At 44.5% G+C, this 27,290-nt stretch overlaps 1 protein-coding gene across 2 annotated transcripts in view; it reads left to right on the top strand.

Annotated features, from left to right (window-relative positions):
• The window catches only part of ADAMTS12 (ADAM metallopeptidase with thrombospondin type 1 motif 12), a 584,548-nt gene that overhangs the window by 264,685 nt on the left and 292,573 nt on the right, over positions 1-27,290 (top strand). For both annotated transcript variants that reach the window (XM_044276409.1, XM_044276408.1), the window contains exon 4: positions 19,563-19,759. In XM_044276409.1, coding sequence (XP_044132344.1) covers positions 19,563-19,759 — 197 coding nt within the window. The remainder of the gene's footprint in view (positions 1-19,562; positions 19,760-27,290) is intronic.

The following is a 27,290-nucleotide window of genomic DNA, read 5'->3' as shown; positions in this document are numbered from 1 at the left end:
GTGAGCGTGATGAGGGCAGGGCCATTAGGCCCGTCTCATTTACCGCTTTCTACGCCTGTTTTAGGCGTAGAAAATGGTCTAAATATAAGACAGCAAGGAAGCTGTCTTACATTTAGAAGCGACGCTGGATCCGCCAAAGTTATGAAGAGGCCAGCGCCTCTTCATAACTCCGGCATAAACACCGCCCGCGCAGGGGCTCATTAAGACTGGCATCTAATATGTGTCCCATAATTTTTAGGAAGACATTTTTTTTCCTCCCCCAACTCTGGAACGCAATGACAGCAATAGTAAATGATGTCTGGATGACATACATAGCTATGGGGGAACACATGTTTAAAAAGACACCGCAGCGGCACATATCTAATGCTTTTTCATATTCCAAAACTTCCAAAAAGTGTCCCATTCATGTTTTTTGGATTATTGCCTCATTTCCTATATACATTCTTGTGGAGATTTTTGAACCATGGTCTCTGGAGGTATTGTACCCATCTGTTCTTCTGATTTTGTGCTGCTTGTGTTTTCCTTGTTGTATTATGTCTACATGGATAGATAGGTAGATAGATCGATAGCGGACAGAGGACAACCACTCACTTCTCTAGGCCTCAGTAGGCAGATTGAGAATATATTTAGTCCATTATGTTTGGTATATGGCTCGGGGTCATTTCCTTACATTTTGCTGGATGAATGATTACATACATTGAATCTGACTGATGTTGCAGACCATGACAGGTTTATTAAGTGCGATCCCACTGCCCTGAGCCAGTGCATCACGTGCCGGTTGTGATTTCTTTCACCATTAAATCAGTCAGAAATATTCAATCACGAAGAACTAATTCATAAAACAGAGCCTGGTACAGACACAAGGAGCGGGTCGCACGCTCAGGTGGAAACTGTGGAGCACTTACCATAGAATAAATGCCCAGAGTACCGTACATGAATCCCTACATGTAAGGCTACAAAGTATCAGGACTCCTCCCTTCTCCCTCTCGTAGCACAGTGACACAGCCCACAGCACTCTCTAATGAAAGTCAATGAGATAAAGCTATTCCATTTTTTCTCATGTACAAAAGTTGCAAATTTTTGTGAAAGCCCCATTTTGAAAAATGTCTTTATGCAAGAAAAATGTTGTAAATTTTATCTGAAATCTCTGCTAGCTGCTGCCTGGCTTAGATTTCAGATTTTGGCATACAGACCTCCCAAGATTTACAAAATTATTGATTGGCGTTCACTTCTTAATAAATTTGTCTCATCTAACAGGGGAATTTAATAAATTTCCCCTAATGAGTCATTTTCTGTGGGTGCCAACTGCATTGTCAACATTTTTGTTGGCAAATTCAGGGCATGCAAACCCCGCTCCTGATCCTGCCGAAGCAAATCAACTTCTGGGCAGGGTTTACATAAATCCCACCTATTTTCAAGCCAGAAGAAGTCACATTTGCCAGGATTGTGCCTGAAAATACGGGACCATCTAGCAAATAAAGCAAATATCTGAGCTGCTACTCAAAACTGAGAGCACCAGTATAGGCAAGATGACCGTCTCCATGATTAGGTACAGAAAAAAAAAAAAAAAATCAATGTTCAGTACTGTGCAAATGTTGAGAAAGAAACCTCTGCAAAGTAAGAATATTTTCAAAAATATGTATTACTGGTTTATTTTTATCAATTTACTAAATGCAAAGCGAATGAACATAAGAGAAATCTAAATCAGATCCATATTCGGTGTGTCCTCTCTTTGCCTTCAAAACAACATCAATTCTTCTAGGTACACTTACACAAAGTCTGGGATTTTGTAGGGTGATAGTCAGGTGTATGATTAATCAGTTATACTAAACAGGTGATAGTGATCTTCCTTTTCATGTAGGTTAAAACATATTTAACTGAAACAGGGGCAGCTGTGCAGGAAGCTTAAAACTTGGTGAAGAACAGCCAAACTCTGCTACAATGGTGAGGTTGTGGAAGACAGTTCCATGTCACAGGTCATACATTATGGCAAGACTGAGCAGAGCAACATGACACAAGGTTATACTGTATTAGCAAGGTCTCTTCCAGGCAAATCAAACTGGGGTTTCAAGATGTGCTGTTCAAGGTCTTTTGAAGAACGATACAGAAACAGGCAACATTGAGGACTGTAGACACAGTGATCATCACTAAAAAAACTAAGTACAGCAGATGAAAGACACATCATTTCCCTTCAAAACTGGAGGATGTCCAGAAGTGTGGGCAGCACGGTGGCTCAGTAGTTAGCAGCGCTGGGGTCCTAGGTTCAAATCCAACCAAGGACAACATCTGCATGGAGTTTGTATGTTTTCCCCATGTTTGCCGGGTTTCCTCCGGGTACTCTGGTATCCTCCCACACTCCAAAGACATCCTGATAGGGAGCTTAGATTGTGAGCCACATTGGGGACAGTTGGATGCTAATGTCTGTAAAGCGCTGCGGAATATAGTAGCGCTGTATAAGTGCGTAAAATAAATAAGTGCAATCAACTCAGAACTGGCAGAAACCAGTGGGGCCTAGGTTTGGATAAGTCTGGCCAGAAGTGGTTTTCATGGAAGAATTGTGGTAAAAAAGCCATACTTTTGATGTGGAAACAAGGCCAAGAAACTCAACTATGCACAAAACATAGAGACTGGGGTGCAGAAATATTGCAGCAGGTGCTCTGGACTGAGTTAAAATGTGAAATATTTAGTGTTAATAAAAGGCAGTTTGTTCATCGAAGGCCTGGAGAGTGGTACAATAATGAGTATCTGGAGGCAACAGTGAAGCATGGTGGCTGCGTTTACACCTAGAGGCTCTGTTGGGGCTGCGTTTACACCTAGAGGCTCTGCTCTCTCTGCAACTGCTGCGTCCTCTGCACTTTGATTGACAGTGTCAGGCAGTGTAAACGTCATCACACCTGGTCCTGTCAAAGTGCAGAGGATGCAGCAGTTGCTGAGAGAGCAGAGCCTCTAGGTGTAATGGCAACGCCCCCGTTGCTCATATAGTCTCATTTATATATATTAAAACTTGCAAGGGCTTGTATGAGTGTGGGGGGCCTGATGTAGGTAGTAGTTGGTATTTCCTGAAGAGCTCCCATGGGCCGGCGTGCAGTGACTGGAAGGAAGGCACCGGATTCCTTACGGGCACGCTTGCCTTCCTGGATTACTCACAATTTCCACACTGTTCATAGAGGAATATGGCTCCAAATATAGCTTGTATTTCACTGCAGAGTGCTAATGGAGTCTATAGACTGAGATAACACTCTCGTCTCCACTAGTCTCTCCTTATACTCCTCAAAACACTGGGTTTCTGTTATTCCTGTCTTGAGGCCTACCCTTGGTCTGCGCACAACTCAGAGGGGTAGCCACTTTTACAGACTGACAATAATACGCACAAAACCGAAGAAAAAAATCGATTTTAGAGGAAAAATTGTTAGGAAACATTCTTTCCTGTATATTTACTTGTATATAAAGTGCAAGTGCTGCCAAAAATTACAAGAAAGAGGCCTCCGATACAACCTGTATATCACATAAAGGAGGGCCTCATTCACATTGTGGTACAATTGTTCATGTAGTGGGTCCTACACTCATAAAGCCTATGCACTGAGTGAAAGGGCTGCCAAAAATTACAAGGAACCGGCACTCCAATACACCCTTTGTTACACATAAAGGAGAGCATCAAACACACCCTTGAAAAATTATGATTGATGGCCTGCAGGCGACCCTCAAAATCATTTGGAGCAAAGGCCTGCAGATCTGACCATCTAAAACATTATGGTTGAGGGCTTGCTGCCGTTTTGGTGACTCTAGATAACCTGGGGACGATCGCACGGCCCCGTGACGGTGACGATCCATTCGGATGTCTGCCCTATCAACTTTCAATGTTATTTTCAGCCCAAATCATGTAGACCATGGGTAACTGGGGAATCATGGTTGGATTCCAGAGAGGGAGCCTGAGAAACAGCTACAGCTACCACATCCAAGCAAGGCAGCATGCGCGCAAATTACCTATTAAGTATAAATAGGTGAGGGCCTGCAGGTGAGCTGACCCTATAAAAGATTTTAGGTGTGAGCCTAAAGGTTGAACACGTGGGCTGGGCATGGGATGTGTGTGAGCTTTCCGAGCTCCAAAGCCGCCACCAAGTTACGGCCATTATCAGACACAACCATGCATGGTTCTAGGTTGAGTGGCGAGAGTCACAGCTCAGTCTGGTCCCTTATACCCTGCCACAGCTCTGCGGCGGTGCTGTTTGTCCCCTAAGCAGATTAGCTTCAGCACGGCCTGTTGCCGCTTCCCCACAGCAGTGCTACACTTCTTCCAGCTACCAACTGACGACTGACTGGTGCTGCACATGGATAATTCAGAGGTAGAAGTGGAGGAGGAGGCGGAGGAGGAGAAGTGGGGGTTGGAGCCACTAATGTAGGTGTTGGAGGAAACCCTGATCGACGTAGGGCCTGCAATCCTTGGCGTCGGTAGCACCTGTGCCAAGCTCCCGGCCTCCACAACATTCACCCAGTGTGCCGCCAGGGAAATGTAGCGTCCCTGGCCGAATGCACTTGTCCATGTGTCTATGGTTAAGTGGACCTTCCCGGCAACTGCGTTGGTCAGGGCACGTGTGATGTTACGAGACACATGTTGGTGTAAGGCACGGCACACCGTGAAAAATAGTGGCGGCTGGGGACTGCGTAGCAAGGTTTTGCCGCCGACATTAGGCTGCGGAAGGCCTCAGTGTCCACAAGCCTAAATGGCAACATTTCCAGGGCCAGTAATTTGGAAAGTTGCGCATTTAGTGCTATGGCTTGTGGGTGGGTGGCTGGGTATTTGTGCTTCAGTTCAAAGGCCTGGGGTAAGGACATTTGTACGCTGCGCTGGGACACAGAAGTGGATGTGGTCGGTGATGGTGGTTGCGAAGGTCCAGGTGCAGGGCAGGATACATCCGGGCCTGCGTCTTCAACAGGAGATTGGCCAGCACGTAACACAGGGGAAAAGGAGACAGTGGTGTGACCCGCAGACACAGATTGTGGACCCAGGCATTCGTCCCACTTATTACGGTGCTTGGATGCCATGTGGCGGATCATGCTGGTGGTGGTGGGGTAGCTAGTGTTCACACCCCGGCTCATTTTCGTATGGCACAGGTTGCAAACTACTATTTTGTCTTTTGTCGTCCGCACTTTCCTCAAAAAAGCGCCATACTGCGGAACATCTACCCCTTGACAAGGGAGATTTCCGCAAAGGGTTGCTCCGTGGAACAGGTGTGGTGTGGCCCGCCTTCTCCCTTTCACCACCCTACTGCCTCTTCCAGCCTGTTGCGGTGCTGCAGATCCCCCCCCCTCTGTACTGCTGTTCTCCACCTGGTCGCACTGGTCTGACTTCAAGAGTGGTGTCCTGTGCCACCCTACAAACTGGGACATGAAGCTAGGTATCTTGCATGATTGTTTTTCTTGGTCTCTGGCAGCAAGCACTGTTTCACCACGCCCAGGGCCACGGCCTCTGTGTGCACCATCAGCATCACGGCCACTTCCCCGTCCCTTACTGCTCACCTTCTTCATTTTAAATGTGATATATGCTTGAAAGTCTGTCACACGTTCAGTAGCGTAGGATATGGAAGTGTATATGCAAAAAAAGGTATTTGTGATGAGGAAACGTTATACAGGACAGGTACCACAGGTAATGTCACAGTTTGCAGTGTCTACGGAAAAAGTGCACTGGATGTCACTGATATTTTAGGGATGCGCACAATTTACACAGGAGATGTGGTGTAAATAACTTAACTGTCCGCAGCGGCCTACTACACTGTATTTTGTGCAGGATGCGCTAAAAATATATACAGTATTGCTGCTGTCACACACAATAGTCCTTTTTGGTCTTTTTGTAGAAAAATGTAATTCAATTACACTCCCTACACTCTCTGTCCCTCCCTATGCACAGCTCTCCGTGACTACGAATGAGCCGAACACGTGTCATCGGGTGCTGACGCGTTCCGGCCAGCCAATCACTGAAATGCCAGTGGCAATACAGTGAGGGCAGTACTTACCTGCACGTGCGGGAAGAAGACTCGAGCATTGCTGCCGAGTACCGCCAAGTGCCTAGCATAGCGATGCTCAAGCCGAACTGGTATACGGCCGAGCATGCTCGCTCAACACTAATAATTATGTTTGTGTCCGAATGCGAGCTTCTCTGGGAATGAGATAATTATTGCCCATAGCTGGATATGTCTCGGAACGTGCTGTAAATACGATTGGATTATTCTTGAAAGTGCTTTGAAGTATTTCTTCATTTCAACCATGAAAAACATATTTTCACGGCTGTAATCAAAAAGACACCGAGCGCGTCACATTAGTAATTCTTGTGACAGCGAGAACCGACTTCTTGTCCTCCACCATTAATTTAATGAACGGTTCTGGCTGCCGCCGACAAACTATTATATGTTGTCATATCGAATTGATTTACAAGAAAGTCTACCGTAACCTTAAGATACCGTGCATTCTGCTCTCCTCCAGCATAGCTTGTTTGTCCTATTAAAGGGACAGTAAAGATTCTTAAGGATGAGGGGGGTTATAATCACCTTTAATATAAACACTTAGGCCAAATAGAGTTTTTGCCTAGACAGTGATTATATTAAATTAAATCTTGAAATATAACCCCCCTCATCCTTGAGAATGCACGCATGTACCGCAGCAGGCCCTGCAGTATGAGTTCATTCTTATGCATGAGGGGGGTTATAGTCACATTTAATATAAACACTGTCCAGGCAGAAATTGTAATTGGCCTAAGTGTTTATATTAAGTGTGACTATAACTCCCCTCATCTTTAAGAATGCGCTCATACTGCAGGCCCTGCTGCGGTACATGGATGCATTATCAAGGATGAGGGGGGTTATAGTCACACTTAATATAAACACTTAGGCCAATTAGACTTTATGCCTGGACAGTGTTTACATTATACGTGACTATAACCCCTATCTATCTTAAGAATGCACCCATTTACTGCACAGCACTCTGCAGTATAAGGGTGCATTCCTAAGGATGAGGGGGGTTGTAGTCACATTTAATACACTGGCCCCTGAGCTGATTGGTGGAGGCGGAGTGCAGAAGAGGAGGAGAATCACTCTCTCCTCCTCTGCCTGAAGACAAGAGCGGCTGTGGAGAGTACAGGTGGCGTTCTGGACTGTCAGCGTGTTATTTTTGTTTGTTGCTGGCCGCGACTGCTGCGCTGTACATTTGTAGACACCATGATGACCTCCACTGTGGGCTGACCTAAAATAAAGGGACCTAAAAAATAAATAAATAAAAGCCCTCTCTAAGGTGCCACCCCCCTTGCTGGGCTCTGCCGTAAGCACGTGCCTAATGGGAGATATGGCCCTGGCTGTGGGAAAACCTGGAAGTACACTACTCACAAAAAGTTAGGGATATTTGGCTTTCAGGTGAAATTTATGGAAAACATAAAAAGTTCCCGCTCCAGTGATATATCATGCAAGTAGGGCATTTAAGTAGAAGCAGCAATGGTGATTTCCTCATCTAAAACTATTTATTGAAACAAAAGCCAACACCAGTGCTGGGTATACCCGCACAAAAATGTCAGTACCTTCAAAACTTGGCATGTGGCCTTTGGCATCAATTACAGCTTGACAACGACGTCTCCTGCTGTTCACAAGTCGACTTATTGTCTGCTGAGCCTTGGCATCCCACTCTTCTTGAAGGGCGGCCCTCAGGTCATTGAGGTTCTGGGGTACAGTGTTACGAGCCTCTACACGGCGACTCAGCTGATCCCATAGGTTTTCAATGGGATTCAGGTCTGGAGAAAGTGCAGGCCTCTCCATTTGAGGTACCCCAGTCTCATGGTGTTCACATTTTAACATCATGGGATCAAGACGACACCTAACAATTGATCAACAGTACCTCGCCATTGCGAGGCTTCAAGCAGGATGTTCTCAGACGGAAGTGGCCACAGAGCTTAGAGTGTCACAGAGTGTCATCGGCAGGTTACAACAGGGATACAGAGAGACTGGAAGAGTCACAGAAGGGCATAGAAGTGGACGTCCGTTGGCCACATCCCACACAGATGACCGCATAACTGTGAACAGTGCCCAGCAGAACCTGGTGATGAATGCCACACACCTCCAGGCACATTTAATAGAGGTGAGAGGCACCTAAGTGTCACGTCAGAACATTCCAAACTGTTTACATCAGAGTGGTCTGCAAGCTAGACAACCTGCAAGGGTACCTGACCACAGGCGTAATCATCTTGCATGGGCCAGGGAGCATCTACACTGGACGAGGTACCAGTGGGCCTCATTGCTGTTCACTGATGAAAGTTGATTCATGCTGAGCAGAAATGATGGCTGCCAACAATGTTGGAGACGTCAGGGTGGCTGTTGTCACCAGACGAGCCTTTGGTGGTGGTGGTGTTACAGTGTGGGCAGGTGTGTCTAGTCAATACAGAACTGCCTTACACTTTGTGATTGGTACAGTGACAAGCCCAAACTACTAGAAGAACATCATTAATCCAGTCATTGTGCCTCTGCATGATCAACACAGGCCTAATTTCATCTTCATGGATGACAATGCGCTAGTTCATCGAGGTTGCATCATTAGGGAACTTCTGGAGACGGGTTATTATATATTTTTTTTTTTAAGTAACTGGCTATACAGCTATTATAGCTGAGTGGTTAAATGCCTCGCCTTTAATACAGAAGGTTGTGAGTTTGAATCCTGGCAGAAACATTTCTGAAATAGCGGCTAAATTATATTTAAATACACTGGGGTGTCCCCAAGCACTGACTCCATGTATGGACATAGCTATATATGGCTGAACTAGAGTCCTGACACCCTCCCCTCAGAGCAGGGGTTTCCTGGTTTACTGCTCAGGTTCTCCCATTGGCTTCCATTGTGCTCGGTAGAACACCCGAGCATCGCAAAGGTTTTTACTCAAGCACACGAGCACTTTGGTGCTCGATCAACACTGGTTAGAGGGCATTTTATGTTCATCCTGAAATTTCGGCCACAAGTCAAATATCCCTAACTTTAGTAGTAGTGTAAGTGTTCAGTTTCCCTGCAGCGACACCACAGTGTCCATTCACATCAGTGGGTTCTCTTTCATCATGCAGGACAGAAGGGGTCCTCCAGAGTGAGGGACGCTCTTTTTAATTGCGGTCTATTTTGGCGAAGAGGTGAAGACCCTGAAATAAAAGAGAGTTCTGTATACTAGACAACCCTTTTCAAGCACAAACAAGGTAATTGAATTTCCAGTTAGATGTGTATTCTCTGCCTTAGGCTGGTGTCCAATAAAATGATTTTGTTACAATATGATATTTATTACTAAATATATATATATTTTTTGGAGGAAAATAAAAATCCTAGTGTTCTCCCATCTTATTCTTTATACAATTCCGACTTCTTAGACAAATGGCAGGTCTGACTTAAAGCAGGCAACTCAATAAACTCTGCTACTGAACAAATGAAATTCATGGGAAAATAAAATATGAAAGCGTTTTGGTTCAATATCACATAAAACAATTCCTGGTATGACAGGCAGCAGTATGCCCTGTCACCGGGGCTGGTAATAGATACGTGCATAGAGAAGGACCGCGCTATTAAATTACAGGCAAGGCGACACTATCCCAGGATATACCATATATTAAAGAAATATTGCGCTGGTATTGAAGTCTGAGGAACAAGACGATGCATCCGACAAGCAGAAAATCTGTAGTTTAGATACCAAATACAATTTATCTACTGTAGGATATTGTACAAAAGCAATTTAAAGGGCCCTGACACCAGTCATTCATACTGATTAGCTACGTACGTGCCCAGTACAGTGATTCAGAGTGTCCATATGGCTCCATAGACATATGAGCCTCCATTTATTTGAATAGCACCATCATCTGCAGTACCTGAGAACGGCCACTAGATATGTACAGCGCTGCGGTGTTCCAGCCCCCTGACTAATAGCGTTGGACCTCCACTGATCTCATATTGATGACCTGTCCTATGGTTAGGTGAACAGTATATTGCTTCTGGAACACCCCTTTAAGAACCAAGCCAAATTTGGTGGAGATGTTGCAGTTTTTTGTTTGTTTTTTACTCCTTCCTAAAGCAGTACATTTCTTTACTTTGATGTCGATAAAGCCTATGAGGGCTTGTATTTTGCAGAATGATTAGTACTTTTTAAAGGGGATCTCCGAGATTTGCATATGAATGACCTATCCTTCAATACCGGATCTCAATATCGGAATTAACAACGCAAGTGTGAAAGTAGCCTTACCAATCACAGCGCCGTACATTGTATAGTGGCTGCGCTCGGTACTGCAGCACTGCGCTTAGGCCTTGTGACCGATGAACTTGATGTCACATGACCTAGTTAAAGGCCTAAGCAGTCACAGTGCTCCATGGGCTCTTCATACAGGTGATTGGTAGGGGCTCTCACCTATCCTGAAAATCCTAGAGAACTCCTTTAATGGCACCATTTAAAGGGGTTTTCCAGGCCTCACAAACGCACTTTAATTACTCATGTCTTGCTTGTGAAGGAAAGCTTTTAATACACTTACCATCCCGTGGTTGTGTGGATCAGCTGCTCTTCACAAATCCTGCTTCTGCCAATGTCTCCTCCATTACCAAGTTTCTGCCCTGGGCTGTGGATGGGACCAGAACTATTCCTCGTCCTGGCATATGCGCAGATGGGGTGGATTTAGGAGTTTGCGCATGCGCCAGGGAGAGGAATGGTTCTGGTCCTATCCACAGTGGGTGTCATGTCCATTCCATAGCCCAGGCTCGAAACCTGGTAAATGACGTGAAGTCGACGGAAACTGGATTTTCGAAAGAGAAGCTCCAAGTGACCGGATTTCCGAGAGGCCGATCCATGCAACTTCGAGATGGTGAGTATATCAGGATCTTTTTTCTGCAGGTGAGATAGAAATGGTTAAGGTCAGTTTGTGGGGTCCGCCTTGTCCCAGAAAACCAGTTAAACATTCCATATCATGTACTGAGAAACGTTGGAAAAGAAAATTCTGCCATCAAGTTTCCGTTTTTCGCAGCGTCCAAAGTGACACATTAACTATAATCTGCGGGTCAGTGCAATTACGAATTTATAAATATTTTTTATTATGTTTTACCACTTTAAAAAAATGTAACTTTTTAAATTTTTAATATTTGTGTTTTTTATATGTTTAAAAATGTTATCAAACTTTTTTTTTTTACTTTTTGTTTAGTCAAGACTTAAAGGAGTTATCCGACTTATCCGACACTAACAAATGCCCCCCATATGCCGGGTCCCTCACCCTGATTCTACTTACCTGGCTCCCTGCTCCCCGCACCGCTCCTGGTCCCTGCACTGCCACTGCTGCTTCTTCACGTGCACGGATGAAAACATCCGGTGTCGGAGGGGGAAGCAGCCAATGGCAGGCGGGGACGTGGACGAGTCTCCCTAGTATCGTGGGTGGCGCTAGGGAGGCTCGTCCCGGTCGTTGCCTGCCATTGGCTGCCTGTCACGGCTGTTTGAGGGTAACAAGAGCAAACACAGTGAAAAGAGCTACTGACCGGACCCAAACTAGGGAAGATAAGGGGTGACCCCTGTCAGACCCTCAAAGCTCTCCCTATGCTGCTAAAGCACATGCCTGGATCCAAATGGTGGAAGGAGGCATGCCCGCGTACCTCAGACTGATGGCCACTGTAACCCCTACAATAGTGGAAGGGGCACGGCCACCGGTGCCCTACTCAGTATATGGAGGGAACCGTGGCCACCTCAGATCCAGTCAGAAAATAACCAGGTAAACAACAATATCTGCACACTTAGCTGAAGGAGATGCAGCCGCAGAGAAGACGGATCCAAGGACAGCTGGCAATATCCGGATTGCTTGCTGCAGCAGAAACCAGGTCCAGTGAACTGATAGCTTACAAGTGAAGTTACTCAAGCCAGAGCTACAACTGAAATGAGAAATATAATCCACGCCCTGCAACAGGAGGAGGGGTGATTTAAAGGCAGGAAAATCAACTGCAGGAGAAACAGCTGAGAGTAAAGACCTCATCACAGGGGCGGAGAAACAGAACAGTGAGAACACCTCCAAGCTCTAAGTGACATCATCGCAGGGGTGGAGACACAGAGCTGTGAGAACTTCTCAAAGCTCTGGTAGTGACAGTACCCCCCCCTCTACGGGTGGACTCCGGACACCCAGGACTCACCTTCCCAGGATGAGCCCTATGAAATGCCCTAATGAGGCGAGTGGCTTTAATGTCCGACACCGGAACCCACATCCTCTCCTCAGGACCATAACCCTTCCAATGAACGAGGTACTGAAGAGAACCGCGGACAATGCGAGAGTCCACAATTCTGGAAACCTCAAACTCCAGATTGCCATCAACCAAAATCGGAGGAGGAGGCAAAGAGGAGGGTACCGGGGGCTGGACATATGGTTTTAAGAGAGATCTGTGAAATACATTATGTATCTTCCAAACCCGTGGAAGATCAAGACGGAAGGCAACCGGATTGATGACTGACAAAATTTTATAAGGCCCAATAAACTTGGGACCCAATTTCCAGGAGGGAACCTTCAGTTTAATATTTTTAGTAGACAACCACACCAGATCACCCACATTCAGGTCCGGACCAGGCACACATCTCTTATCAGCCACACGCTTATACTTCTCACTCATCTTTCTAAGATTACTCTGAATCTTTTGCCAAATGGTAGACAAAGACGAGGAAAATCTCTCCTCCTCAGGTAAACCCGAAAGAGCCCCTCCCGAGAATGTCCCAAACTGCGGATGGAACCCATATGCACCAAAGAATGGTGACTTATCAGAAGATTCCTGACGACGGTTGTTCAAAGCAAACTCAGCAAGAGGGAGAAAAGAACACCAATCCTCCTGGTTCTCTGCCACAAAACAGCGCAAATATGTCTCCAGATTCTGATTGAGGCGCTCAGTCTGACCATTCGACTGCGGGTGAAAAGCAGAAGAGAAGGACAGCCGAACCCCCAGGCGAGAACAGAAAGCCTTCCAGAACCTGGACACAAACTGCGAGCCTCTATCGGAAACAATATCAGAGGGAATGCCATGCAATTTAACAATATGGTCGATAAAAGCTTGCGCCAACGTTTTAGCATTGGGTAAACCAGGGAAAGGAACGAAATGAGCCATCTTGCTAAAACGGTCCACGACCACCAGGATCACCGACTTCCCCGAGGAACGAGGAAGATCCGTGATAAAGTCCATGGACAGGTGTGTCCAAGGACGGGAAGGTATGGGTAACGGGAGAAGGGAACCTGAAGGTCGTGAACGAGGGACCTTAGCGCGAGCGCACGTCTCACAAGCAGCCACAAAACCCTCCACCAACTTACGAAGAGCCGGCCACCAAAATCTCCGAGCAATGAGATCAACCGTGGCTCTACTCCCGGGGTGACCAGCAAGAACCGTATCATGATGCTCCTTAAAGAGTTTGTGACGTAGCTCAGGAGGCACAAACAACTTCCCGGAAGGACAACGGGCAGGTGCCTCAGTCTGGGCAGCCTGGACCTCGGCCTCCAAATCGGAATAAAGAGCAGAAACAACTACCCCCTCCGCCAAAATGGGACCCGGGTCCTCGGAGTTTCCTCCTCCCGGAAAACAGCGAGAGAGAGCATCAGCCTTCACATTTTTGATCCCAGGGCGGAATGTAACGACAAAATTGAATCTGGAGAAGAACAGAGACCATCTGGCCTGTCTCGGATTCATACGCCTGGCCGACTCCAAGTATGCCAGATTCTTATGGTCGGTAAAAACGGTGACAGGGTGCCTGGCCCCCTCCAACCAATGACGCCATTCCTCGAAAGCCAACTTGATGGCCAACAACTCCCTATCTCCCACATCATAGTTTCTCTCTGCCGGGGAGAGTTTTTTAGAGAAAAAGGCACAGGGTCGCCATTTGGCAGGAGAAGGGCCCTGGGACAAAACTGCACCCACACCCACCTCGGAAGCATCCACCTCAACAATAAAAGGTAAGGAAACATCGGGATGCACCAAGATGGGAGCAGACGCAAAACTCTCTTTAATCTTAGAAAAGGCTGCAAGCGCCTCCTCCGACCAAGAGGAAAAATCCGCCCCCTTTTTTGTCATGTCAGTAAGGGGTTTGACAACAGAGGAATAATTCAAAATGAACTTTCTGTAGTAGTTAGCAAAACCCAGAAAGCGCATCAATGCCTTCTGATTCTCAGGAAGCTCCCACTCAAGTACAGCACGGACCTTCTCAGGATCCATGCGAAAACCAGAAGCAGAGAGGAGAAAACCCAGAAATTGAATCTCCGATACCATAAAAAGACATTTCTCCAGCTTGGCATACAGTTTATTCTCCCGCAGTATCTGCAGAACCTGAAAAAGATGATCCTGATGGGTCTGAACATCAGGGGAAAAAATCAAAATATCGTCAAGATACACCAAAACAAATTTCCCCATTAAGTGGTAGAAAATACTATTAACAAAATGCTGAAAGACGGCCGGAGCATTCATCAGGCCGAAAGGCATAACGAGATTCTCGAAATGCCCGTTAGGGGTATTAAAAGCCGTTTTCCATTCATCCCCCTCTCTGACCCTGACCAGGTTGTACGCGCCTCTCAAATCCAATTTGGAAAACACCTTGGCTCCAACAATTTGGTTGAAGAGGTCCGGGATCAGAGGAAGGGGATAGGGATCGCGAATCGTGATACGGTTCAGCTCCCTAAAATCTAAGCAAGGTCTCAGAGAGCCATCTTTTTTTTTAACAAAAAAAAAACCCGCGGCAACAGGTGACTTTGAGGGACGAATATGCCCCTTATCGAGACTCTCGGAGATATAGGTTTGCATTGCGATTCTTTCCGGTTGTGAGAGATTGTAGAGGCGTGCTTTTGGCAGCTTGGCGCCGGGAATGAGGTTAATGGGACAGTCAAACTCCCGGTGAGGAGGTAGCTCCTGAACACCGCTCTCGGAAAACACGTCCGAGAAATCAGAGAGAAATGATGGCACAGTTTTAGTAGACACCTCTGCAAAAGTCGCTGTGAGACAATTCTCTCTACAAAAGTCACTCCACTCATTTATTTGCCTTCCTTGCCAATCAATAGTGGGGTTATGTCTCGTGAGCCAGGGTAACCCCAAAACTAGAGGAGAAGGCAATCCGTTAAGGACAAAACAAGATATCTCCTCCACATGAGTGTCACCTACAGCTAGCCGGATATTGTGAACAATGCCTTTCAGAGATCTCTGCGAGAGCGGAGCAGAGTCAATGGCAAAAACAGGTATATCCTTTTCCAATGTGCAAACCTGAAAACCATGCATGGCTACAAATTGAGTGTCAATAAGATTGACGGCCGCTCCACTATCGACAAAAATCTCACAAGAAATGACTTTGCTCTCTAGCGCCACCCTGGCAGACAGGAGAAAACGGGAACTGCAGGTCAGAGGAAAAGCATCAATTCCTACATCAAGTTTGCCCAAAGTAGCAGATGAAGTAGAACTTGATGATTCGCCTTTTGAGGTTTTTCTCTTCTTATCACTCTTAGTACAGTTCAGGAATCTCCTAGACGGACAAACATTTGCCAAATGACCTATGCCCCCACAACAAAAACACACCATATTCTGAGGACTAAATCCTCTTTTATCAGGGGCAAGTCGGCCTAGCTGCATGGGCTCCTCCTCAGAGGGGAGCGAGACAGGATGAGGCCCCTGCACACTGAATGAGTCCGCACCATTGCCCCAAGACTGACAATGGCTGGACAGAGAGGTCTTGTTTCTTTCTCTTAGACGTCTGTCAAGGCGTACCGCCAATGACATGGCAGACTCTAAGGACGTTGGTCTCTCATGGAAAGCAAACGCATCTTTCAATCTCTCTGAGAGACCATGACAGAACTGACTCCGGAGTGCAGCATCATTCCAACCTGAATCAGCTGCCCATCTCCGAAATTCAGAACAATAAAGCTCCGCAGACAGTTTGTTCTGGCATAAAGCACGTAAGTTCGATTCGGCCAGAGCAACACGATCCGGATCATCATATATTTGCCCCAGGGCCACAAAAAATCTTTCCACGGATCGAAGGGAGGGATCCCCTGATGGCAGCGAAAAAGCCCAAGTCTGAGCATTGCCCCTGAGCAGGGAGATGACAATCCTCACCCTCTGTTCCTCATTACCAGAGGAAAGGGGACACAAGCAAAAATTGAGTTTGCATGCCTCTCTGAAGCGAACAAAATTCTCACTGCCCCCGGAGAACGTCTCCGGAAGTGAGACCTTTGGCTCGCAACAGACTCCATGAGCCGGAGCAGAGCCTAATGCTTGTAACTGAGTCATAGATTGACGGAGATCCGCTACTTCCAAAGAAAGACCCTGCATGCGGTCAACCAGGCCAGAAAGCGGATCCATGTCAAAAAAGGACGGTTTTGGTGGATTATAATGTCACGGCTGTTTGAGGGTAACAAGAGCAAACACAGTGAAAAGAGCTACTGACCGGACCCAAACTAGGGAAGATAAGGGGTGACCCCTGTCAGACCCTCAAAGCTCTCCCTATGCTGCTAAAGCACATGCCTGGATCCAAATGGTGGAAGGAGGCATGCCCGCGTACCTCAGACTGATGGCCACTGTAACCCCTACAATAGTGGAAGGGGCACGGCCACCGGTGCCCTACTCAGTATATGGAGGGAACCGTGGCCACCTCAGATCCAGTCAGAAAATAACCAGGTAAACAACAATATCTGCACACTTAGCTGAAGGAGATGCAGCCGCAGAGAAGACGGATCCAAGGACAGCTGGCAATATCCGGATTGCTTGCTGCAGCAGAAACCAGGTCCAGTGAACTGATAGCTTACAAGTGAAGTTACTCAAGCCAGAGCTACAACTGAAATGAGAAATATAATCCACGCCCTGCAACAGGAGGAGGGGTGATTTAAAGGCAGGAAAATCAACTGCAGGAGAAACAGCTGAGAGTAAAGACCTCATCACAGGGGCGGAGAAACAGAACAGTGAGAACACCTCCAAGCTCTAAGTGACATCATCGCAGGGGTGGAGACACAGAGCTGTGAGAACTTCTCAAAGCTCTGGTAGTGACACTGCCTCCGCAAGACACCGGATGTTTTCATCTGTGCACGGGAAGAAGCAGCGTCGGTGCAGGGACCAGCAGGGAATGGCGAGCCAGGTAAGTAGAATCAGTGTGAGGGGCCCGGCATTTGTTAGTATCGGATAACCCCTTTAAACCTGCAATCACTTGGGAATCTGTGCCGTCATCCTATTACACCCCGTTGTCATTAAATGAGGCATCTAAAGGGTTAACTGTCCGGGATCAGAATTACGTCCAATCTTGGCATTGTAGACAGATGTTGGAGGTATAATACAGCCAGCACGCATTACACATGGAGTAGGCTCAGCTCCTGAGCCTGCTCCATACAATCCCTGCGTACATCACACCACGGCGTTATAACACAGTATACACTTAGCTCCCCCTAGTGGTGGCTGCAGGTAACCAGAATGTTTTATATTCAAGAGCGCCTGTCAGCAAGATTAACCCCATAAAATTAGGCATATAGATTGATGGGGTTAATCCCGCTGACTAAAAGGATACCTGTCTTGTGAAAATCAGGTGTGGCGTTCCAGAAAGAAAACTGACTCTCATTCTATATGCAAATGAGGGCTTCAGTTCACAGGAAGACAGTTGGAAAATTCCAGCTGATTCTGAGTCTTGATCTCTGGGAATTATTTCTGCAGAACATCAACCTGTTCTCATATCAAGAAAATTGCATATCAGCTATCTGTCATTGTGAAATGTCTGCAGTCAGGTGGGAGCATGCAGGCAGCTGCTAATGCATGCTGTCACCTGTGCTATGGTCTTACATCAGACGGAGGAATAAAAAAACACCAAATGTGACATGGTTAATGAGACTGGAAGTTAAAGACCCCTAAGATATAGCGTAATCAGTGTCCTATCGGGACCACCCCTATTGTAGCCCATGGGCAAGTGCAGAGAGCCACTAATAAGCCTTAGAAAATGTATGGCATGCATTCAGATGGTATGCGCTGCTCTGATTTTTTTGGGCCGCACTGGAAAGCAGAGATATATACTGAGTGATATTGTTTCCTTAAAGGGAATCTGTCAGCAGTTATGTCCTTACTAAACTGCTGACAGTACTAGATAAGTGCTGGGGAGAACAAAAAAAACATATTTTTTGCAGAGATTAATGATCAGGAGCAGTGAAAATATGAAGTTTTTTCTGCCAGGTTATGCTCCTGCAAGTACCCAAGAGAAGGAGCTTCACTGTGAGGTGCTCTCTGCATTGAGCTACTTCACAGCCCCTTCCCTCTGTTCTGAGTGACAGGTGTAGAATCCAATCAGGAGACCACTACAGCTGTCACTCAGAGGAGAGGGGAGGGGCTTTAATGCAGCTCAATGCAAAGAGCACCTCACAGTAAAGCTCCATCTCCTGGGCACTTGCAGTAGCAGAACCTAGCAGGATAAAACTTCATATTTTCACTGCTCCTGATCTTTAATCTCTTAAAAAAATATATGTTTGCCCTTCTCTCCTTGGCCCCTGCCTAGTGTTGCTGGAGTAGAACTTGGCAGAATGCAACATCATATTCACAATACTCCTGATAATTAAGTTCTGCAAAAGGTATGATTGTCTTACTTTCCCTGGCCTCTACCTAGTGCTGTCAGCTGTTTTGCCTGATCAAAACTGCTGAAAGACTCCCTTTGATATGGACGACATAGGCAACCGTACAGTATAGAATTGTAATTTGTGGTTTATTTTTGGCACACATTAGGAGTTTTTTCCAAAAAGAGAAACCCCAAATAGTGATATGAACTGAGACCTTGTACATTTATGATAGTTTAACAGAATATTCCTTAAAGGTAATGTGTCATATTGTTTAAATAAAGTTTTTGTGTTAAGCATTTTTTTTTTTTTACATTTTACAGTTTTTTTTTATTTTCTATATTAAAAATGTATATAATTCAGCAATTTTTACACTGGCCAGTATGTCAAATAACAGGTCAGGATTTCCTGTTCTGTGCAGGTAACACAGAATCTACCATTCACAATAGGTGATATCATGGCTTATCTACTCCCTCCTGAACTCTGCACAGGGCACAGGACATGCCTCTCCCATAGAAGTCAACGGGGTCCTCTCCTGTCCATTGTGTCTATGGCCCATGGTTGCTCCTCTCAAAGACAAGAAGTCTTAAAACATATCTTAATCCTAGTGGCCAGTGTGAAAACTGTAGGATTTTAGTTTTTATTATAAATATAGACAGTGACATGGAATTTTTTTTACAAAAATCACCAAAAATTCTTAAAATTGGGTTAAACACAAAAACATGATTTAAATAATAGGTCACTTTTTGATTACACATTTCCTCCTCTTTGAACAATCCCTACTTGTTAGAAGGGTCCCTTGATAATAAGCAGATCACAAAGTGTCCTCCTGCAGGGACCTCCAGCGATCATCTATGGGAAATTCAGGCAAGAAGTGTTTAGTTTCCCTGCAGTGCCACCACAGGGGAAATAAGGCATTACACCGTGTCCACTCATATCAATAGGTTGTATCAAATTAGTCTAAACATCAATTCTTACATATTATTTGAACTTTTTTTAAATGTTTTTTAGATGATTTCAGCTTTGTTCCTCAGCTTGAACGCCAAAGGGAGAAATGGGAGAGGAAGCATCTGAAGCACAGAAGAATTTCACCGCGGTCAGTCAGCAAAGAACGATGGGTGGAAACACTGGTGGTTGCGGACACCAAAATGATTGAGTATCATGGCAGTGAGAGCATAGAATCGTACATCTTTACTGTGATGAATATGGTATGTTCTCTTCATAGAAATATCTCTACACCAATGTTATCATAAGCACCCACAGTGTTAGAATAAGAGAAAATTAGAAATGGATATGAGGGGTGGATAGATAGATAGATTATATAGCTAGATAGATAGCTAAAAAATAAAAAATTCCACGGCACATCCAAAGCGTAAAATCCAAGCTTTATTCACCAGACAGCGACGTTTTGGTCCACTTGCTGGGACCTTTCTGAAGCAGTGAAAGGTCCCAGCAAATGGACTGAAACGTCGCTGTCTGGTGAATAAAGCTCCTACTTGGATTTTATGCTTTGGATGTGCCGTGGATTTTTTTATTTATTTGGATATTTTTGGGGGTGGATCGTCCTCACAGCCGCTGGCATTCTATACATACAAGCGGAATTGCGGTGCTGCCCAGTTTTTGTTTTTGCTAGATAGATAGAAAGATAGATTGATAGATAAATAGATAGATAGATAATAGATATGAGATAGATAAATAGATAGATACAGTCAGGTCCATAAATATTGGGACATCGACACAATTGTACAATTTTTGGCTCTATACACCACCACAATGGATTTGAAATGAAACGAACAAGATGTGCTTTACCTGCAGACTGTCAGCCTTAATTTGAGGGTATTTACATCCAAATCAGGTGAACGGTGTAGGAATTACAACAGTTTGCATATGTGCCTCCCACTTGTTAAGGGTCCAAAAGTAATGGGACAATTGGCTTCTCAGCTGTTCCGTGGCCGGGTGTGTGTTATTCCCTCATTATCCCAATTACAATGAGCAGATAAAAGGTCCAGAGTTCATTTCAAGTCTGCTATTTGCATTTGGAATCTGTTGCTGTCAACTCTCAAGATCAGATCCAAAGAGCTGTCACTATCAGTGAAGCAAGCCATCATTAGGCTAAAAAAAAAAAAAAAACATCAGAGAGATAGCAAAAACCATTAGGCGTGGCCAAAACAACTGTTTGGAACATTCTTAAAAAGAAGGAACGCACAGGTGAGCTTAGCAACACCAAAAGACCCGGAAGACCACGGAAAACAACTGTGGTGGATGACTAAAGAATTATTTTCCTGGTGAAGAAAACACCCTTCACAACAGTTGGCCAGATCAAGAACACTCTCCAGTGTATGTGTGTCAAAGTCAACAATCAAGAGAAGACTTCACCAGAGTGAATACAGAGGGTTCACCACAAGATGTAAACCATTGCTGATCCTCAAAAACAGGAAGAGTTTGCCAAACGACATCTAAAAAAGCCTTCACAGTTCTGGAACAACATCCTATGGACAGATGAGACCAAGATCAACTTGTGCCAGAGTGATGGGAAGAGAAGAGTATGGAGAAGGAAAGGAACTGCTCATGATCCTAAGCATACCACCTCATCAGTGAAGCATGGTGATGGTAGTATCATGGCGTGGGCATGTATGGCTGCCAATGGAACTGGTTCTCTTGTATTTATTGATGATGTGAATGCTTCTGAACTCATTGGACGGCGCTTCACAGTGCAGATGGACAATGACCCAAAGCATACTGCAAAAGCAACCAAAAAGTTTTTTAAGGGAAAGAAGTGGAATGTTATGCAATGGCCAAGTCAATCACCGGACCTGAATCTGATTGAGCTGCATTTCACTTGCTGAAGACAAAACTGAAGGGAAAATGCCCCAAGAACAAGCAGGAACTGAAGACAGTTGCAGTAGAGGCCTGGCAGAGCATCACCAGGGATGAAACCCAGCGTCTGGTGATGTCTATGTGTTCCAGACTTCAGGCTGTAATTGACTGCAAAAGATTTGCAACCAAGTATTAAAAAGTGAAAGTTTGATTTATGATTATTCTGTCCCATTACTTTTGGTCCCTTAACAAGTGGGAGGCACATGTGCAAACTGTTGTAATTCCTGCACCGTTCTCCTGATTTGGATGTAAATACCCTCAAATTAAAGCTGACAGTCTGCAGGTAAAGCACATCTTGTTCGTTTCATTTCAAATCCATTGTGGAGATGTATAGAGCCAAAAATCTTAGAATTGTGTCGATGTTCCAATATTTATGGACCTGACTGTAGATAATAGATATGAGATAGACAGATAGATAAATATGAGATGTAGAGATAAGATACAAGTGGCTATAAAAAGTCTACACACCCCTGTTAAAATTTCAGGTTTCTGTGATGTAAAAAAAATGAGACAAAGATAAATCATTTCAGAACTTTTTCCACCTTTAATGTGACCTATAAACTGTACAACTCAATTGAAAAACAAACTGAAATATTTTATGTAGAGGGAAGAAAAAATATAAAAATTAAAATAATATGGTTGCATAAGTGTGCACACCCTTAAACTAATACTTTGTTGAAGCACCTTTTGATTTTATTACAGCACTCAGTCTTTTTGGGTATGAGTCTATCAGCATGGCACATTTTGACTTGGCAAGATTTGCCCACTCTTCTTTGCAAAAACACTCCAAATCTGTCAGATTGCGAGGGCATCTCCTGGGCACAGCCCTCTTCAGATCACCCCACAGATTTTCATTTGATTCAGGTCTGGGCTCTGGCTGGGCCATTCCAAAACTTTAATCTTCTTCCTGTGAAGCCATTCCTTTGTTGATTTGGATGTATGCTTTGGGTCGTTGTCATGCTGAAAGATGAAGTTCCTCTTTATGTTCAGCTTTCTAGCAGAAACCTAAGGGTTTTGTGCCAATATTGACTGATATTTGGAACTGTTCATAATTCCCTCTGGCTTAACTAAGGCCACAGTTCCTGCTGAAGAAAAACAGACTTTTGGCATTATGCTGCCACCACCATGCTTCACTGTGGGTATGGTGTTCTTTTGGTGATGTGCAGTGTTGTTTTTGCGCCAAACATGTGGAATTATGGCCAAAAAGTTCAAGCTTGGTTTCATCAGACCATAACACCTTTTCCCACATGCTATTGGGAGACTTCAGATGTGTTTTTGCAAAATGTAGCTTGGATGTTTTTCTTGGTAAGAAAAGGTTTTTGTCTTGCCACTCTACCCCATAGCCCAGACATATGAAGAACACGGGAGATTGTTGTCACATGTACCACACAGCCAGTACTTGCCAGATATTCCTGCAGCTCCTTTAATGTTGCTGTAGGCCTCTTGGTCGCCTCCCAGACCAGTTTTCTTCTCATCTTTTCATCAATTTTGGAGGGACGTCCAGTTCTTGGTAATGTCACTGTTGTGCCATATTTTCTCCACTTGATGATGACTGTCTTCACTGTGTTCAATGGTATATCTAATGCCTTGGAAATTCTTTTGTCCCCTTCTCCTGACTGATACCTTTTAACAATGAGATCCCTCTGATGCTTTGGAAGCTCTCTGTGGACCACGGCTTCTGCTGTGGGATGCAACTAAGAAAATTTCAGGAAAGACCAACTAGAGCAGCTGAACTTTATTTGGGGTTAATCAGAGGCCCTTTAAATGATGGCCGGTGTATGCTGACTCCTATTTAACCACTACAGGACCGCCGCACGCAGTATTGCGTCTTTGCGGCGGCCCTGTTATTCCTCCTGGACGCACCGGGGCGTCATCTCGCGAGACACGAGATTTCCTGTGAACGCGCGCACACAGGCGCGCGCGTTCACAGGAACTGCAGGTAAACTAGCTGATCTACAGCCTGCCAGCTGGCAGTCTGTAGATGCAATTTTTTTAACCCCTAAAAGGTATATTAGACGCTGTTTTGATAACAGCGTCTAATATACCTGCTACCTGGTCCTCTGGTGGTCCCTTTTGCTTGGATAGACCACCAGAGAACACAGGCAGCTCTGTAAAGTAGCACCAAACACCACTACACGACCCCCCTGTCACTTATTAACCCCCTATTAACCCCCTGATCACCCCATATAGACTCCCTGATCACCCCCCTGTCATTGATCACCCCCCTGTCATTGATTACCCCCCTGGAAGGCTTCATTCAGATGTCCGTATGTGTTTTGCGGATCCGCGGTGTCCGTGTTTTGCGGATCCGCGGATCCGCAAAACACATACGGACATCTGAATGGAGCCTTACAGGGGGGTGATCAATGACAGGGGGGTGATCACCCCATATAGACTCCCTGATCACCCCCCTGTCATTGATCACCCCCCTGTAAGGCTCCATTCAGACGTCCATATGTGTTTTGCGGATCCGTGGATCCACAAAACACGGACACCGCGGATCCGCAAAACACGTACACCGCGGATCCGCAAAACACAAACACCGGCAATGTGCTTTCCGCATTTTGCGGATCCGCACATTGCCAGAACTATATAGAAAATGCCTTTTCTTGTCCGCAATTGCGGACAAGAATAGGACATGTTCTATAGGCTCTACAAAAAACGCAGTGTTCGCCCGATCAGGCCTGATCTTGTGTGCACACTTGCGTTCAGTCCGCCCCACCGCAGTGACAGAAATATGTTTTTTTCTGATCACTGCAAAAACACCGTAAAATCGCTACGCCGCTATAAAAAGATCACTTTTGAGGGGCATGGCGAGTTCATAGAAGATTTTTATTTTTTTTGGACACAAGTTAGCGGAAATAGATTTTTTTTTGTTTTTTCTCACAAAGTCTTATTTTCCACTAACTTGTGACAAAAAATTAAATCTCACATGAACTCACCATACCCCTCACGGAATCCAAATGCGTAAAAATTTTTAGACATTTATATTCCAGACTTCTTCTCACGCTTTAGGGCCCCTAAAATGCCAGGGCAGTATAAATACCCCACATGTGACCCCATTTCGGAAAGAAGACACCCCAAGGTATTCGCTGAGGGGCATATTGAGTCCATGAAAGATTGAAATTTTTGTCCCAAGTTAGCGGAAAGGGAGACTTTGTGAGAAAAAAACTAAAAAAATCAATTTCCGCTAACTTGTGCCAAAAAAAAAAACTTCTATGAACTCGCCATGCCCCTCACGGAATACCTTGGGGTGTCTTCTTTCCAAAATGGGGTCACTTGTGGGGTATTTATACTGCCCTGGCATTTTAGGGGACCTAAAGCGTGAGAAGAAGTCTGGAATCCAAATGTCTAAAAATGCCCTCCTAAAAGGAATGTGGGCCCCTTTGCGCACCTAGGCTGCAAAAAAGTGTCACACATGTGGTATCTCCGTACTCAGGATAAGTAGGGCAATGTGTTTTGGGGTGTTTTTTTTACATATACCCATGCTGGGTGAGAGAAATATCTCTCTATAATGACAACTTTGTATAAACAAAATGGGAAAGGTTGACTTTTAGAGAGATATTTCCCTCACCCAGCATGGGTATATGTAAAAAGACACCCCAAAACACATTGCCCAACTTCTCCTGAGTACGGCGATACCACATATGTGACACTTTTTTGCAGCCTAGGTGGGCAAAGGGGCCCAAATTCTAAAGAGCACCTTTAGGATTTCACAGGGCATTTTTAACACATTTGGATTTCAAACTACTTCTCACGCATTAGGGCCCCTAAAATGCCAGGGCAGTATAACTACCCCACAAGTGACCCCATTTTAAAAAGAAGACACCCAAAGGTATTTCGTGAGGGGCATAGTGAGTTCATTGAAGTTTTTATTTTTTGTCACAAGTTAGTGGAATATGAGACTTTGTAAGAAAAATAAATAAATCATCATTTTCCGCTAACTTGTGCCAAAAAAAAAAAATTCGAGGAACTCGCCATACCCCTCACGGAATACCTTGGGGTGTCTTCTTTCCAAAATGGGGTCACTTGTGGGGTAGTTATACTGCCCTGGCATTTTAGGGGCCCTAATGCGTGAGAAGTAGTTTGAAATCCAAATGTGTTAAAAATGCCCTGTGAAATCCTAAAGGTGCTCTTTAGAATTTGGGCCCCTTTACCCACCTAGGCTGCAAAAAAGTGTCACACATGTGGTATCGCCATACTCAGGAGAAGTAGGGCAATGTGTTTTGGGGTGTCTTTTTACATATACGCATGCTGGGTGAGATAAATATCTCTGTCAAATGACAACTTTTTATAAAAAAAATGGGAAAAGTTGACTTTTAGAGAGATATTTCTCTCACCCAGCATGGGCTTATGTAAAAAGACACCCCAAAACACATTGCCCTACTTCTCCTGAGTACGGCGATACCACATGTGTGACACTTTTTTTTCTGCCTAGGTGGGCAAAGGGGCCCAAATTCTAAAGAGCACCTTTAGGATTTCACAGGACATTTTTTACACATTTGAATTTCAAACTACTTCTCACGCATTAGGGCCCCTAAAATGCCAGGGCCGTATAACTACCCCACAAGTGACCCCTTTTTGGAAAGAAGACACCCCAAGGTATTTCGTGATGGGCATAGTGAGTTCATGGAAGTTTTCATTTTTTGTCACAAGTTCATTTTATTTTTTAAATCATCATTTTCCACTAACTTGTGACAAAAAATAAAAAGTTCTTTGAACTCACTATGCCCATCAGCGAATACCTTAGGGTGTCTACTTTCCGAAATGGGGTCATTTGTGGGGTTTTTCTACTGTCTGGGCATTGTAGAACCTCAGGAAACATGACAGGTGCTCAGAAAGTCAGAGCTGCTTCAAAATGCGGAAATTCACATTTTTGTACCACAGTTTGTAAACGCTATAACTTTTACCCCAAACCATTTATTTATTTATTTTACCCAAACAAATTTTTTTTTATCAAAGACATGTAGAACAATAAATTTAGAGAAAAATTTATATAGAAATGTAGTTTTCTTTGAATAATTTTACAACTGAAAGTGAAAATGTCTTTTTTTTGCAAAAATTTCTGTAAATTTCGATTAATAACAAAAAAGTAAAAATGTCAGCAGAAATAAAATACCACCAAATGAAAGCTCTATTAGTGAGAAGAAAAGGAGGTAAAATTTATTTGGCTGGTAAGTTGTATGACCGAGCAATAAACCGTGAAAGTAGTGTAGTGCAGAATTGTAAAAAGTGGTCTGGTCATTAAGGGTGTTTAAGCTAGGGGAGCTGAAGTGGTTAACAGGATTGTGAATGTGATTGCTTAATTCTGAACACAGCTACACCCCCAGTTATAAGAGGGTGTGCACACTTATGCAACCACATTATTTTAGTTTTTTTAGTTTTCTTCCCTCCACCTAAAAGATTTCAGTTTGTTTTTCAATTGAGTGGTACAGTTTATAGGTCACATTAAAGGTGGAAAAAGTTCTGAAATTATTTATCTTTGTCTCATTTTTCTACAGCACAGAAACCTGACATTTTAACATGTGTAGACTTTTTATATCCACTATATATATACAGTACAGACCAAAAGTTTGGACACACCTTCTCATTCAAATAGTTTTCTTTATTTTCATAACTATGAAAATTGTAGATTCACACTGAAGGCATCAAAACTATGAATTAACACATGTGGAATTATATACATAACAAAAAAGTGTGAAACAACTGAAAATATGTCATATTCTAGGTTCTTCAAAGTAGCCACCTTTTGCTTTGATTACTGCTTTGCACACTCTTGGCATTCTCTTGAGGAGCTTCAAGAGGTAGTCACCTGAAATGGTTTTCACTTCACAGGTGTGCCCTGCCAGGTTTAATAAGTGG

The sequence above is a fragment of the Bufo gargarizans genome, chromosome 1 (genome assembly GCF_014858855.1).
Source record: "Bufo gargarizans isolate SCDJY-AF-19 chromosome 1, ASM1485885v1, whole genome shotgun sequence".
NCBI classification, from domain to species: Eukaryota; Metazoa; Chordata; class Amphibia; order Anura; family Bufonidae; genus Bufo; species Bufo gargarizans.
This window is presented reverse-complemented; position numbering and strand designations above follow the sequence as displayed.